General features: G+C 49.2%; 2 protein-coding genes across 3 annotated transcripts in view; both read right to left on the bottom strand.

Moving 5' to 3' along the window:
• Positions 1-3,976: 3,976 nt before the first annotated feature.
• Positions 3,977-7,523, bottom strand: Cntf (ciliary neurotrophic factor). The gene is made up of 3 exons (XM_004645783.2): positions 6,446-7,523; positions 6,280-6,405; positions 3,977-4,941 (listed from the first exon to the last, which is right to left on the bottom strand). The coding sequence occupies exons 1-3, from the start codon at positions 6,533-6,535 to the stop codon at positions 4,459-4,461; spliced, it is 699 nt and encodes a 232-aa protein (XP_004645840.2). The 5' UTR covers positions 6,536-7,523; the 3' UTR covers positions 3,977-4,458.
• An 88-nt stretch (positions 7,524-7,611) lies between these two features.
• Zfp91 (ZFP91 zinc finger protein) overlaps positions 7,612-14,743 on the bottom strand; it is a 26,928-nt gene continuing 19,796 nt past the window's right edge. The window contains exons 10-11 of one of the 2 annotated variants that reach the window (XM_004645784.2): positions 11,815-11,914; positions 7,612-11,492 (exon numbers count right to left, since the gene is read on the bottom strand). In XM_004645784.2, the coding sequence (XP_004645841.1) occupies positions 10,982-11,492; positions 11,815-11,914 (611 nt within the window). In that variant the 3' untranslated portion in view covers positions 7,612-10,981. The remainder of the gene's footprint in view (positions 11,493-11,814; positions 11,915-14,743) is intronic. The other variant, XM_004645785.3, reaches the window with a different exon arrangement.

Below are 14,743 nucleotides of genomic sequence, written 5' to 3'. Positions count from 1 at the left end.
GTTATGCAAGTTTTCCTGGCTTCCTCTGGAGCCGACCCGGCTTTCCAGGACTTGTCTGACCCCACCTTCAGGGAAGCCACCTTCTGGGTGCATGAATGGCTGGGTCTCCCAGGGAGGAGGATCTCTGGAGGCTGACTGAGCCCGGTTCAGCCTTTCCTTGTGAAATGCAGGGTGAAGTCCAGGTGTGATCAGAGCCACCCTGAAAAGCAAAGGTGACCAGAGCCACCCTGAGGTTCTGCAGAATGCAGACTGCTCCTTCTCCAGTCTCACATGAATGCAAGCCCCTGCAGACGTCAGACAGCCTGGATGTTTGTATGTCATTACAAGGGCTTTTGGATACGCAATTTGCTGATGCCATATAAAGCCACCAGGGTAGTCCGTTGTTGTCATTTCCATTTCCTAAGAGGGGAAGTGCAGAAAAGGTGACTGGCCCCAGTGTGGAAACGTGTATGGCTCTGTTGGAGGAAGGGTCGGTGCAAGCCTGGACTGGCTTTATCGAAGGAGCATGGGTCAACTCTAAAGTGCAGAACAAGACGATCCCGTGGCATGAGCTATAGTGAACTGGGTTTTAAACTTCAGCCCTACCACAGGCTAGAGGTATGAACTTGGGCAAATGAATTTGGTGATTTCCTCCTCAGCTCTGAAAAGAGACTATCTAAAAGGACTAAATGACCTTACATTATGTAGAGTCATAGACGTGGCCAACAAGTAAATGCCCTTGACTATGTGGATAGAAATGCAGAGCCTCTCCGCACCTTCCAAGGCCTCCTGTAGGACTTCCCACAGCATGGTTCCTACCTCTGAAGCAACCAAAAATGAGCTAGTCCGAGCTCTCTTCAACCCCAAAGCGGGACTGAGGAGCCAGTTCTTAAAATTAAACCCCATAAAGGCGACTCTCCTCTCCGGCAGGCTGCCCGACGGGGTATTCATCAGAGGGTGACACACAGGGCTGGTGGCAGGCGGCCCTCAGCCCTTTCTAGGCCACTGGTCCGGGAGCTCTGCCCAGCAGTCTGGCATCGCGGAGATTTACCCAGCACGCCTGAGTGAGTCTGGCCCCTGCTGCAGGATCGCATTTCACCCGCTGCTGAAACCCCTTGAAATTCCCCTTGCTCACCCCGAAGACACAGCAGTGAAAGAAGCAACCTGCGGCCTTGCCCAGTGAACGCTCTTGTCAGCCATCCCTGCACCGTTTGTTTCCTATGGGCCCCAAAAAGATAATCCGAGAAATTTCTAGTTTGTGCAGAGTTGCAAGCGCAGGGATTTTGCCTCAGCCCCCCTGTCCGCAGAAGACCTGGTGAGCTTTCGGCTGTGCCGAGATCAGGCCGTGCAACACTTTTCCCCTTTCAACTTCAACGGCGTTTGGCAGCCACCTTCTTCAGCTTGTCACTAGGGAGGAGTGAGGCAGGGGGCCAGGCCATTCCTTTCAAGGAATGTCCTGAATCATTCTTTTCAAGGAACGTCCTGGCTCTAGCGCTGCACCCCTGCCAAATCCACAAAGCCCAGATATTCTTCTTGACCCTTCTTTTCCAGCAGTCTCTCCCCACCCAAGCAGAGGCCTCTACCCCTGCATCTGTCTACCCTGCACACAGAAGAGAGATAGCACTCCGGTACCTCAGAAGCTGGGAGTTCACAAACAAGCCGACGTAACCTCTTCAGAGACATCTCCCTGAAATATTTACGTGTCTCTCACTTGACCACGGCCCACAATGAGTCACCTCTGGGCTTCCGTCCACAGCAGTTTGAATAACAGCAATGCCGAGGCCATGACCTTACACTTTCCATTCTTACTAAAGCTCTCACTTCACCTCATTACCTTCAGACTAACTTTATTTCATGTTTAGTCTTCAAGTTTGTGATAGTTTGTAAGCATTTTCCAAGTCATCCTCTTAACAACACATCTGTTTATTATCAGCCAGGTAATATCTTAACAGACTCGGAAAACAGAGTTGGACTCTGCAGACAGGACTGTGTTTGGAACCGTGAGACAGAAAGAATCCACTTCACAAAGCAGGGTTTAGAGTGCAGAACTAAATTTATGTGGCATGTTACCTAACACCTCCCAGTCCTAAGGCGCAAGGGAATAAAATCTAAATTAAAAAACAAACAAACAAACAAATAAAAAAAAACCTCTTTTGGGTTATAGGTCTTTTAAAAACGTGTACTTCTAGAGTGTCCTCACTGCTGTCACCCGCGTTCTAGGACACGCACCTAGCGCTCTGGCCCAGCGTCAGTCCCTTAGTCATTCAGTGTCCATGTGAGGCGAACACGACGCAGGGTGTGCATTTCTGCCCCATGTGCACGTGTCCCCACTGTCCCCTTCCAACGGAAGCCTGCTTCTTCTAACATACCCGGGAAGGGCCTCAGTGGAGAGGCTGATACAGGGCTTCTTTTTTTTTTTTTTTTTTTTTGGCAGAACCCGGGATTGAACTCAGACCCTTGCGCTTGCCAGGGAAGCGCTTATTCCACTGAGCCATCTCGCCGGCCCTGATGATGCAGGGCTTTGAGCAGTGCTGGGAATGCACGAGGCAGAAGAGGCTCCCTGCCCTCCCAGCTTGAGCTGCCGCTGCCGCTCCGGCCTTTCCAGGACCTGCGCCTCCCATGCCGTCTCTGTCCACAAGCACTGGGTGGCAGAGGCCAGGCTCTGCTCCTCTGACTCCTGCTCAGGTCTGACCTGCTACGTCTGCTGGGGCCAGGCGCCCGCAGGGTCACAGCCAGCTGCCTCCTCCACCGACCAAAAGGCCTACCCGCTCCCCCTAAGAGCTTTGCATCAGCAAGCAGGTATTTTCTCACGGGAAAATGCTCCTATCAAAATGAGGAAAAATGAGTAACATAAGCCTGAGTATCTTTAGTGGGAATCTGTCTGTGCTGAAATTATAAGTATGATAAAAACCAAACCGCTGGGGAGATAGCTCAGTAGAATAAGCACCTGCCTGGCAAGCTCAGGGTCCTGAGTTCAATCCCCAGCACAGCAAAACAAACAAAAAACCAAACCATAAGCCTTCACTGAGAGCTGGGCCCTACTATGCATTATTCCCTAGTCTGGATTTTTGTTTTAAGTGGCCAGATTCTCACCCTTTCTTTCTTCAATTTTCCCTATCTTGTTCTCAGGCAACCTCTTAATACAACTCCTCTCTCCCCCAAGACACCGTTTCTGGGCCTCACTAATCTCCTTTCTTTAACATCTAAGCCCAGGCCTTGTCCAGCTCCAATGCGCTGCTGGCACTGATAGTTCATACGTGTACATGTTCCCATAAATGTCTGTTAGCAAGCAGGGTCTGACCTCTCTGACTGCCACAATGCCTGTCACAATGTTGACTTCACGGAGCTCTGGACATGAAGCCACATGGTGATGCACACAAGCTAAGGAAGTCATTGCTCCCCACTTCGCGTGACCCAGGAGGACGAGCCTCTCTGACTCATGGTTCATTAATAAAGCTGCCTTGGTTAGTTGAACTAAACTTATTGCACCCTTAATCCAAGATCTCAGGCTTTAATCACAGGTCGAGTGTATGACAAATGACACTCGAGAGCTGCCTTCGTGCTGCACCACAGGACGTGGCTGTGCCACAAGGGGCCCTTCCCCTGCTCACACAGCCACCCCTTTCTTGCCGTGTGGGGTTCTCGCCTGAGCAGCTCTGGCCCTCAGCTGAGCAGCGCATCGCTGTAGAATCTCTGGCATCCTCTGTGGGAAGGAGTGGGTCTGCCCCTCTCCTCATGACTAAGTCCAGAGAATGTGAGCTGACCCAGGGCTGACCTTTTAACCTGGTGGTATTCCACCCTCCCCTCCCCGGGCTTGGTCACAGGGCCTGCTGTCACGGAAGGGACAATTACAGAACATGAGGGCCATGCCCGGCGCTGCCAGGCTGGGTCATTGAGTCCTGGCTCCCAAATCTGGTGGCCTCCTCTTTCTTTAACTAGGCTCCGCACAGCATACCTGCTTAAGCTGGTTTTTTTTTTTTTTTTTTTTTTTTTTTTTTTTTAAGTGGCCAGCTCCTCACCATTTCTTTCTTCAATTTTTCCTACATTGTTCACTAAGTCTGGGAACCTGTTTCCTCATCCACTGACAGGGAGGGACCCATGCACACACACACGGTAGTGGAGGAAGTTGCACCCAGGGAGCAGCTCCTCAGTAAGTGTTAGCCATTATTACTTTTATTACCTAAGAGCGTGACTAGATAGAGCGCACGGTTATTTATTTATCGGCTTAGTCGTCTCAGAAGTGGGTCTGAAGACTGCTATGGTAAAGGTCACTTAGTGAGCAGAAAGGTTAGGGCGGGGGGAGGGGCGGGTGGAAGGCTCCCCCCCTGCACCATGATGCGCACGCGTGCATGCCCACTCCTCATCTCCAGTCCTACTTGGCGAGTGGCCCAAAAGCTCTTCACAGCCAACCAAGGATGGGCTGCACAGAGCTATGTGCATTCCATCAGAAGAGAAGCAAGGAGGCAGGAGGGCCACTTGCTATATTTTCTTATCCTTAGCGAAGTACTGGCTCTCCTGTGCTAGGCCCCCCACCTGCCGAGAAGAGATGACACGCAGGTCGTGGATGGACCGCACGGTCCACTGGGAAAGCTCCTGCAGCACCTTGAGGCCCCACAGCTTCTTCTCAAAGAGTCCCCCTTGGCCCGCAGGCTTCCCACTGGCCTCTTCTGGGGGGATCTTATGCTCCAGGTGCGCCATCAGCTCCTCCAGCTGGTAGGTGAAGGCGGAGACTTGCAGCCCAAGCGTGTGGATGGCCTGATGGAAGTCACCTTCCGTGGGGGTGAAGTGCACCCGCTGGTCTTCTAGAAGCCGCGCCAGCAGGACGCGGAAGGTGCGGTAAGCCTGCAGGTTCTCCTGTAGCCGGTCCGCCTCGGCGAGCTCGCTCCACCGGTTGGTGCCCGCCGTCGGGACACCATCCACAGAATCCAGGCTGACGTCTGTGCCCAGACCCTGGTGTTTCACCTGCAGAGCAAAGGGGAGAACATGACGCCTGTGCCACCACCCAGGCTCTCTACTGAGACCTCACTAAAACCTCCTTCACCTCTGATCAAGGAGCCATACTGCAAATGTAGCCATACTATATTTTTACTGTTTTAATGTGTTTGGTCCAGGGTCTCCCTAGGCGGCTGACTCGCAGTGATGCTCCTGTTTTCAGCCTCCCCAGCGCTGAGTTCACAGGCCTGTGCCACAATGCCCAGACTCGTCCGTGGCTCAGCGCACCCCAGGGGCGGAGCCAGTGTGGCATGTGGTGCTGTGGATCAAACCCCAGTCCCTGTGCTTGCCTAAGCATGCACTTAGTCCGCTGAGCTCTCACCAGCCCTATACTGCAAATTAAATGTCCAGAAGATTTGGGATCCAAGCCCTGACTCTACGAAAGGTGGCCAACTGGCTGAAATGGACAAGCTGAGCATTTTTACTGGAAGAATATTCAACTTTTATGAAGTGATAAAGGTTGAAAACCACTGACTTAGATGCTTTCTTCCTGCTTTAAACTCTCTCATGAAACATTTTAATCATACTAGAGATTAAATATTTTAAACACAGAAAGACACCCAGCAGCAGCTACCGGAGAATTTCCCCTAACCTTCCTGTCCCTATCACTTACTCTCCCTGGTCAAGTCAATATGTTAGGGACTAAATTCCTAAAAAGTATCAGTCTGATTTCTGGCTGGCAAGGCTGTCCACAGCTAAAGCAATTCAGGGAGTCTGAGCTCAGAACTTCCCAAAGGAACCCGAGTATTCCCACCACAGGCCTCAGGAGATGCCCCCTTCAGAGAAGCAGCTCAAGAGTGCGCCACTGGCGTGCATCCCAAGTGAGCCTTGCAAGGAGCCTTCTGAGAGCTTAGGCCACCTTCCACTCAGACGTATGGATGCATTTGATGTAACTCCAAGATGTGGGGGGCTCCCACTGTGTAAGTTGGATTTACAGACTTCCCCCAAGTTCTTAAATTTTTCTCCCAATCCTATAGACCCACTTACATAGCTCAAAAATTTTTATAGAATTTCTTCTACAGTATCTACAGAATTAAAGTTAACAGGGTCCAATGCTGGTAGACTTCAGAGTACAGGGCATCAAGTCAGCACCAGCCTGGAAACAGGGCCAGTCTAAAACCCCGCTTCTCCCCCTGAAGGAGCAGCACATCTCCCAAGCAGCCTGCAGGAAGACACGAGGTCACCCGACCTTCCGAAGGGACACGGGCCTCCTCAGGTAGCAGGTCCCTGGCAGGATTGTGACATGCTGGCATGGCCCTGGCCAGGTCTGGAGATGCAGGGACAGAGACAACAGGACAGACAACTTACATAAGCCTCCGTGAGGGCAGTCAGGTCTGAACGAATCTTCCTCGCTAGCCAGATAGAGCGGCTGCACAGGTCCCGCCGCCGCGGGGCCCGCAGTGACTGCTCTGCGAGAGCCATCTCCTGCCTCGCTGCCCAGGACACGGGAGGGCCGCCCAGGACACAGGCGGGCCGCCCAGGACACAGGCGGGCCAGGCTCTCCTGTCTGCACCGGTCGGTCGGAGTCAGGACTGCGCCTCTCACGCCCAAACCCACTGGGCATTCTCTGATGGGACTGGGCACCCCACCTCCCACCCCCCGCCTGACTCAGAGGTGGCAGCAAATTCCCGGCTGTGGATTTTTGTGCCTGTGGAATCAAAGGGCCCTTTTCAGTCAGCTCTTTTTCTTTCCCTAGCAGCCTCTGCCTCCACCTCTCCTCCACTCAGCACTTAGCACACTTGTTTTTGTGCCACTGTTTTGCTTCTGCACTTAGCAACAAGGTCACTGTCACACAGGTCCTCACGACACCCCTGCCTAGTGCAGTCCACTTAACACACACGAATCAGGGCTCTGTTAGCACCTGGTTTACACTTCTCATGTCCTTTTTGCTTTGCTTGAGTGTTCAGTATTGAGTTATTACTGATAGACTGAATTATTAAACACCTGCCACAGCTCAGAACTAAGTGAAGGCTTTAAAATATTTGATCCTTAGATTTATTCTAAAGTAAAGATTAGTTTTCCCACTTTATATAAAAAGCTTAAGAGTAATATACACAAAATCACGTAAACTGGCCTTAAATTTATAGTCGTTTTTGGATTTTCAGTTGTTTCTACCACTAACTTTCTACTTCATTCATGCAAGAAACTGTTTATGTGAAAACGGCCCTTTAAAAATGCATCTTCTCACTTTCAGTCTCCTGCTGGTGCTTTCTACTGTTGCTCCATTTGTACCTCCCTGCAGATGTCAACCAGTGCAGAGCCTCTCACTGCCGGTGCCTTCCGGGTGACCACAGTGAGGGAAGGCTCTGTCCAGGCCTGTCCGCTGCCAGAGGAAACACCCAGCCCTGACTCGGAGCAACTCTCAGGCAGTCCTCAAGTGACAACATGCTCCTCCCTGTCCCCTGCCTGCACCGCACAGTTTTCACACAAGAGCATCAGCTGAGCTTTGGCAATGAGTAAGGAAGTTAAAAGTAACTGGGAAACTGTCACTGTACTGCATGTCACTCGATGGTGCTGCCTGCATCGATTACCTTTGACAACTTTAGAGCAGAGGCTGCAGTCACAGGAGTGGTTCATATAGCACACGAAGGGAAAAGGGAAAAAGGGTGGGGCCGCTGTCACAGGAAGACTTTTGAAAGGTAGAAGGGTTCCAGTTTTGGGCATTTTTAATGTTAATATTAAGGATACTGAGCCTTATGGATAACTGATACTAAATGCTGATAGGACTGTCACTGTCCAAGTGACACTGTTCAAGTGACACAGCACTGACACTCCCTGTACTAGAGCAGCAGCTACTTTTCAACATAAGGCTCCAGAAACCTCCATCAAACAGGTTTCTGATCACAGAATCTCTTGGCATCTAGGAATTACAAACCAAGAACCACACCAAACAAAAAAGTTTGCCTCACTGAACAAGAGTAAATGGCAGTACACAGAACCTAAGACCTGCCAAGGAACTGTTGTCACCCCTAGAAAACTGCTAAGTCAGGACAATCAAGGAAGACAAGCTGCTTCCATGAGGACAATTTTTATTTTTTTCTTTACATATTTTGGATATGCCTTACCTAGATTAAGAAAAACCAAGGATTTGAAAAGCAAAGTATCCCTTTTATTATAATTTCTTTTTACATAACCTTTTCAACCTATATTCAGGTAATTACCCATCTCTCCCAATCAAAGGAGAGGGGTCCTGCATATTACAATAGGCAAAAAAGGCTTTTAGGAAATAAAATATTTTAAATTGATCCATTACAGGTTTTCCATTTTCTTGAGTATACTGGAAAGTGGGAAAAAGAAAGAAAATGGTACTTTAAGCAGTGAGACAGTAACAACCTTAGTCGGGTTCGTAGTGTATTTCATAGGGTTTTCCTCCAGCCAGATGTGAGGAGGCCCTAGTGCTCTGCACCGTGTGGAAGCTGTTCTCCGCTCTCTTTAACCCCAGAACTCTGGCCAGTACCGGTCCAACCTCTCTGCAGGGCAACCCTGGGCAGCCGCACACAGGGGACAGGACATCTAGAAATGCTTGGCCACTGTGTCTCAACCACACGAGTGGGATTTCCAATTCAGATAGAGAATGTGAAGGGAATTATTACAAACGTAACAAACTGAGAGTAGGAAATAGTCTTTTGAGATTAATAGAGCTCCTGGCAGGATAACGAATCAATAGCAACATGGGGAGCAGGAAGGAATGGGGCTTAGTTCACTTATACTTACTATGCTAGGACTTCTTTCTTGAAAGGAAAAGCATAAAGCCCATACAAAAATGTCACTGCAAACATGTAAAACAATGTATCGGCAGCTAATGGAAGGTATGAAAAGGCAAAAAAGAAATGATGGAAGTCTCTATCAGATAACGAAGTGCTTTCCGGAGTGGGGAATGTGGGTATGGGGAGGGAGAATGTATTTTCATCTATATCAGAAAGAAAAGCTTATTTTTTAATGCTGTTCACTTCTAAAATACCTGGCTAAAATATCTGATGACGTGAAACTGAGATAAAAGCCTGAGGGTAACAGAGGCAAAGGGGAGTGCAGGTATCCATGCCAGACAGCGGAGCAGCGCAGGACAGCATGCGAAGACCCAGCCAGCACGTCAGTCCCACACCAGGAGGCTCAGAGCTACTCCACGGCAGAGCTGCCTAGAGGCCCTTGCTGTGCACAGGAAAGCCGACCCTGCAGCCCTTCTACCCGTCTTCCAATTTCCACCCTCGCCATGGAAGACAAAGCTACAGCACCATGAACACTCAACAGTGCATTTCAAGCTGCCCCCCGTAGGTGTCCCCTGACATCTTAACTGTCTTGAGAAAAAATAAATCAAGAAACGAGTAAATTTTACTAGTTTTAGTGTTTGTGAAAAACAAGCTGTTCCTGCTTCATTCTCTGCACAACTTCATTCTTCCCAACAGCCACCACACACTTCTGACAATGGACAGGGAACAGGGTAAGGCTTCAATGCTAGCTTCTGAGGTACACGGGAGAGGCACTGCCCTTCTAGTTCTCTAAAAGGATCCAACCAGGCTGTCAGGCTCCCGGGAGCTGGGAATGCTATGCAACACTACCTGTGTCTTCCATGAATGAGATAGGCAATCTACTCTGGTAAAGTCCCTCTTCCAAAGGAAGTGGAAGTCCCCAGGTCTTCTGTCAGAAGCCAGACCTACTATTACACAGGTAACTGTCTAGTGAGCCCTTTTCTGAGGTGTTACTAGAAGGGAAACAAAACGGAGCAGTTTTCCTCTGACTTTAGGACTTCTAGCCACTGTTTTTTCGCTTAGGAACCAAAATAAAGCAGAGCAGAACACAAAAACCAAGAAGGGCACAGAAGGCAGGCATATAAGGTGAGGGTGAGAACAGAAGCAACTCACAGATCTTTTAGCTGTAACTTAGGCCTTCCTCACTCCCGTAAAACTCCTAAGCCTCTGCTCCTAGACTCTCCAAGAGCGCTCCTCGACGCCCGTGACCTACCACCCTTCCCTGCAAGGCTTCTGACAACGCTCTAGGCTACTGTAGTGATTCTGTAGTGCTGAGGAACAGCGCTCCCTAAAGGCCACTGGAGAGCCAGGATTCTAGAGGCTGGCTGTGCTTCTGCCACCTTGCGCCTTGCCTTGGAAGAACCCCTTGTGGACAGCATCCCACTTCAGAATACTCTAACTTCTCCCAGCCCCACAAAACATAGCCATGAAGACCCCACCCCCCGCAAAAATGACTTTCCATTAATAAATAAGGAATCTCAGGTTCCACAACACAAAACACATATGTTCAAAGTGCAAATTTCTGCCATTAGCCTGGGACTTTCCTCACCGTCTCACGGACAGAGCCCTGTTATGGCCAGAGACTGAGCAGAGGGCAGCCTCCTCCCGCCTGGAGCCGGCTTCCAGCCAGGGAGCACCGTGAGGAGCCAGGTGGAGGCCTGGGAGGGGCTGGGGTGCTAGGACCAGAGAGCAGGGTGGTCCACACGGAACCTTCCTTCCCAAGTCCAGAGGGGGCCGGAGGAGGGGTGAGAGTGGGTGCTGTTTTAACAGCACACCGTAAGGGGCCCTAAAGTGCGAGTCAAGCTCCAGAGATGAGAATTCTGTAATATTTGAGAATAAGTGCTGCCGTAGCAGGGAGAAGCCAGAACTGTGGGGCAGCAGGAGGAAGAATTTGGAGTCAGTTACATACTACAGGAGTTAAAAGCTGGCCCAGAGCGTGTGGGTTACAGGCTGGAGAAGGGGATCTGCTGGGAGCAGGGAGGCTGCCGCGCAGGAGGCAGCGGGGAGAGCCTCGCTCAGAGCTGCTGCTGCTGCTGCTTTCCAAGCTGTGTACCTTTCTGGAAAAGGCAACGTCAATTTCATAAGGGGGCAAGGGGCGCCAGGGGCTGGGGTGGGGTGTGTGCTGTGATCCACAACGGGAAGAGCAGGCCCTTCAGTTATTTTACTACATTTTAAATGCTTTAGATTTTTTTTGTGTGTGTGTCCTTTTTGTCTTTTAAATACAAAGTCCCAACTGTCCCAGTGCCCAAAAGTCTTCCTCTCCACTAAGGCCCAGTGGAGTCGGAGTCTTCGATCAGAACCTCTGTGGTAGCACCGAGTAGATCCGAGTTCATGACCAGCCCCTCGGGGCCCCCGCTGCCGCCGCCGCCCACGAAGAGCTTGCCGTCAGCCATGAGGCTCACCCGCTCCGCCCCGCCACAGAAGGACTTGGACATCCCCTCCGCCTCTAGCAGCAGGCACTCTCCAGGGGCCGAGTTCCCCAGGGGCTCAGAAAGAAGAGGAAGACCCTGAGCATCTGTGGGCGGCGCCAGGGACTCTGGGCTGGTGCCCAAGATATCTGTGCTGGTGATGAGGGCGCCCGCGTTGGCGGCCAGAGCTTCTGCAATCAGCACCTCGGGGTGGCTCTTGGCTTTGTGTGCCACGACACTGTCTTTCTTTTCAAATTTTTTGCCACAGATATTGCAAGAAAACTGGTAGAAGGAGTCTGCATCATGCTTCTTCATGTGCCAGTTGAGAGACGCCTTTTGTCGACAAGTAAATCCACAGATCTCACATCTACAGAGAGCGGGAGAGGAAACAGATCAAAGACAAGCTCGCGCTGTGACGGAAGGCGCAGCTCCTTCCACAGGTGCTCATCAGGGTCACACGCTTCTTGGGAAGGACAAGGAAACTACTAGGTAGAAAGCTGATGTTTTTCTTCTCATTGAAAAACAATAAAAAGCAACAAGAGCAACAAAAGCAAAAAGGTTACCAAGTAGATCGCTCAGTCAACGCCCATTATGTGCTTTGGTAAAACTCAACAGTACACCCGACAGGGCCGTGAGGGACACCCTCCCAGTGGGGTCTGTGTACCCAGAGCGCGCCAGCAAATACTCACTGGAGCGGCTTCTCGCCCGTGTGAATCATCCTGTGCACCGCCAGGTTATGGGAACTCTTGAAGGCCCGAGCACAGTACTCACAGATATAATCCCTTTGATCTAACGGGAAGAGGATGGGGTTAACGCTGCATCTAGACACTCTGTTATCCCTCGCACACAAGCAAGCAGGTGGCCAGGCAGGCCCGTGAAGAGCAGAGGCATTAATGTGGTTCTCCAAGCATGAGTATAAAGAAAACCGTTTGATCTTTAGTCTATACATTTCATGGCATAAAGACTCATTTAAAAATGAGTAAACAAGAAGACTTAGAAATAAACTGGGCTCCTAATTTCAGTGTTACCACTAAATTTTGATCTTGGGTAGACTGGTTTGAAGGTAAACAACTACATTTCCTATGAATTTTATTCTTTAAAACAATTTTGTCACAGAGCATGAAAGATGAAAGGAATGCTTACACAAAAAGACTCTAGCATTCAACAAAACCCCCCAAAAGAATTCGGCATTTGCATGTGGGTGTGGTAGCACACAACTATAATCCCGACACTCTGGGGTCTGATACGAGAGGATCTCAAGTTAGAACCCCACCTTGGCAACTTGGTCAGGCTCTGCTTTGAAACAGGAAAGGGGCAGGGACATAGCTCAGACTGAAGGTTTTAGACTCAATATAAGTATTGCCAAAAAAGAGAAGGCATTCCCCCAGATGTCATCCTCATCTAAAATAACCACACCTGTTTCTGCTTTTAAAAATGTTAACAAAATAAGCAGAAACCTTGCATTCAAATGCATGCAGACAGCATTTTTATTTCTTCTACCCTACATCTTCTGCCACATTCTGTCACTTCCCTGTCACTTTGTAGCTCCCCTTCTCTAATGCCACAGTGATTTTTTTTTTTAAAACTGGGGACTGAACTCAGAACCTTGCGCTTATCAGGCAGGTGCTTATGCTGTTGTGCTATCGCCCTGGCCCTCCACGGTGGTTTTACTGAATGTGGTAATCGAGTGTGGAACCTACATGACACAGGATCACTGCTCTTCTTTACTACCTGGGTAGTGAGCCGAAAGAAACCAGCACCAACTATTTCTTTGCTGAATGAATTAGCACATTTTTTTATTGCATTTGAAAGGAGGGCTGCAAGAACAGCCAACATTCTGGCCCTAGCCTTTCAAGGTCAGTGAGGACTCAGGACATAAGAGAACCTGCACTATAACATCATGATCAAGATTATGGGGCCACAGAAGAATGTGACTGACGATGTAGAGTGTACCTCAGGAGAGTCACATGGAGAGAAAACATTCTCTCAGGCTTTCACAGAGAGCAAATTGCTCAAGCAATGGCCGTGACTCATCCACATGGCTGACACTGACAAAGGTTCTACACGCTGCAGTACAGGGTTTCAGGATAAATCCTGAGGAGATTTGACTGACCTTATCAGACACAAAAGTTATATTTCTTGTTATATAGGTCTTGCTTTATCTTGGTCTTAACCATCCAGCAGAAAAGTATAAAAACAAAGTGTAAAGAGTAAAGTCATATTAATGTGCTGAGCTGTAAAAGGCTCAACAGCTTGTGACACTGCCAGTCCTACAGATAACCCACTACTATTATGGACTACTGGACTATATTGGAATATTTTGCTAAATTTATGCATTTACAATATTTAAATGGCAATGGAATACTCATCTCTGACAAAACTGAACAAAAGAGGGGATACAAATGAAGGACCATTTTGTATCTATATATACAAAATAGGCTAGATAAACAGCTACTTTCTCTTAATTCAATGAGAAGAAAGATTTATACTAATAGTGTTTATGGACAGGATATCATGTCTGCATCTTGTACTATGAATAACTACTACGAAGACAACAATATGAAATGTATTAATTATTGAAAATGTCCTACTAACAGGTTTGGAAACTGTCTCATTGCTGTTTCTCAATAAAATTTAAAAAAAATTAAATTTCTAGATGTGTGAAAACATGCATACAGGGTGAGTGGGGAGCACCCCTTCCTGGAACAGCTTAGAAACAAGTGTAAGAGCACGTCTGTACTTCTCTGTGACACACGAAGGCCACTTGGATCTTGTTGCTGCACGCAGGCCCTCTCCGTGCCTGCGGTTCTGCATGTACCCAGAGTCCAAGCGGCAGGACGTGGGTCAGCCTGTGTGGCACCATATGGCAAGATCTGAATGTGCTCACAACCCCATCAAGGACCACTTAGCAGCAGCTACATCCAGGAAGGCGCACTGAGCGGGTCAGCAACGCTATCCAGACTCTATCTGTACAGGGAGCCCTGCGCACTAACCTTCAAAAGGAAAACTAGTACCATACCAGTTAGTACACAGGAAGAACAGTGCTACACAGTAAACTTGTGCTATTTTGTAAAACTTGAAACTTGCTGTCACAAAACATCTCTATGGGCTGAAACAGTGCAACTAGGATGGGGAGACAAGAACAACTATAGAACCTACCACGAAGCATGGCACTACACAAAACATGCAGATCTTCGGGTTAATTAAAATCCGAGTTCACAGTGTTCAAAAACAGCGCGCCCTGCGTACTTCCTACACCACCTCCTGCCTCCAGCAGCTCTGAGCCCGGCCCCGCCCCTTCCCTCAGCCGCACACGGCATGGAGGACGGAGCACACGGCAGTATCCTCTCGGGGAGTGGATGTATTTTTGTAACTGAATACTCAGTACTACAATCCAAGACTGAGAAGAGAAAGTGTAATCATCTAGTGTCTGACACCCTGACAGTTCCACGCATCAGTAAGGTCCAGGCGAAGCTGTCTCTCTACGCTGCGCTGCACTAAGACTGTCAGCGGTAGGGGCCCAGGAGATAGCTCAGTGACAGAAGTGCCTGCCTGGCAAGTGCAAGGTCCGGAGTTCCCTGTTTCCCCTCAAAAAAAAAAAAAAAAAAAAAAAAAAAA

Source organism: Octodon degus, unplaced genomic scaffold (genome assembly GCF_000260255.1).
Source record: "Octodon degus isolate 3935 unplaced genomic scaffold, OctDeg1.0 scaffold00239, whole genome shotgun sequence".
NCBI lineage: Eukaryota > Metazoa > Chordata > Mammalia > Rodentia > Octodontidae > Octodon > Octodon degus.
Note: the sequence above shows the minus strand (reverse complement) of the source record. Positions and strands in the feature narration are given on the sequence as shown.

Bases quoted from the DNA above. Each gene is read 5' to 3' on its own strand.
- Cntf (XM_004645783.2), bottom strand. From the start codon at position 6,535: ATGCCCAGTGGGTTTGGGCGTGAGAGGCGCAGTCCTGACTCCGACCGA. The intron at 6,406-6,445 runs GCCCGCCTGTGT...GTGTCCTGGGCA, and splicing joins GCCCGCCTGTGTCCTGGGCG to GCGAGGCAGGAGATGGCTCT. The intron at 4,942-6,279 runs GTAAGTTGTCTG...TTTGCTCTGCAG, and splicing joins CTGCCCTCACGGAGGCTTAT to GTGAAACACCAGGGTCTGGG.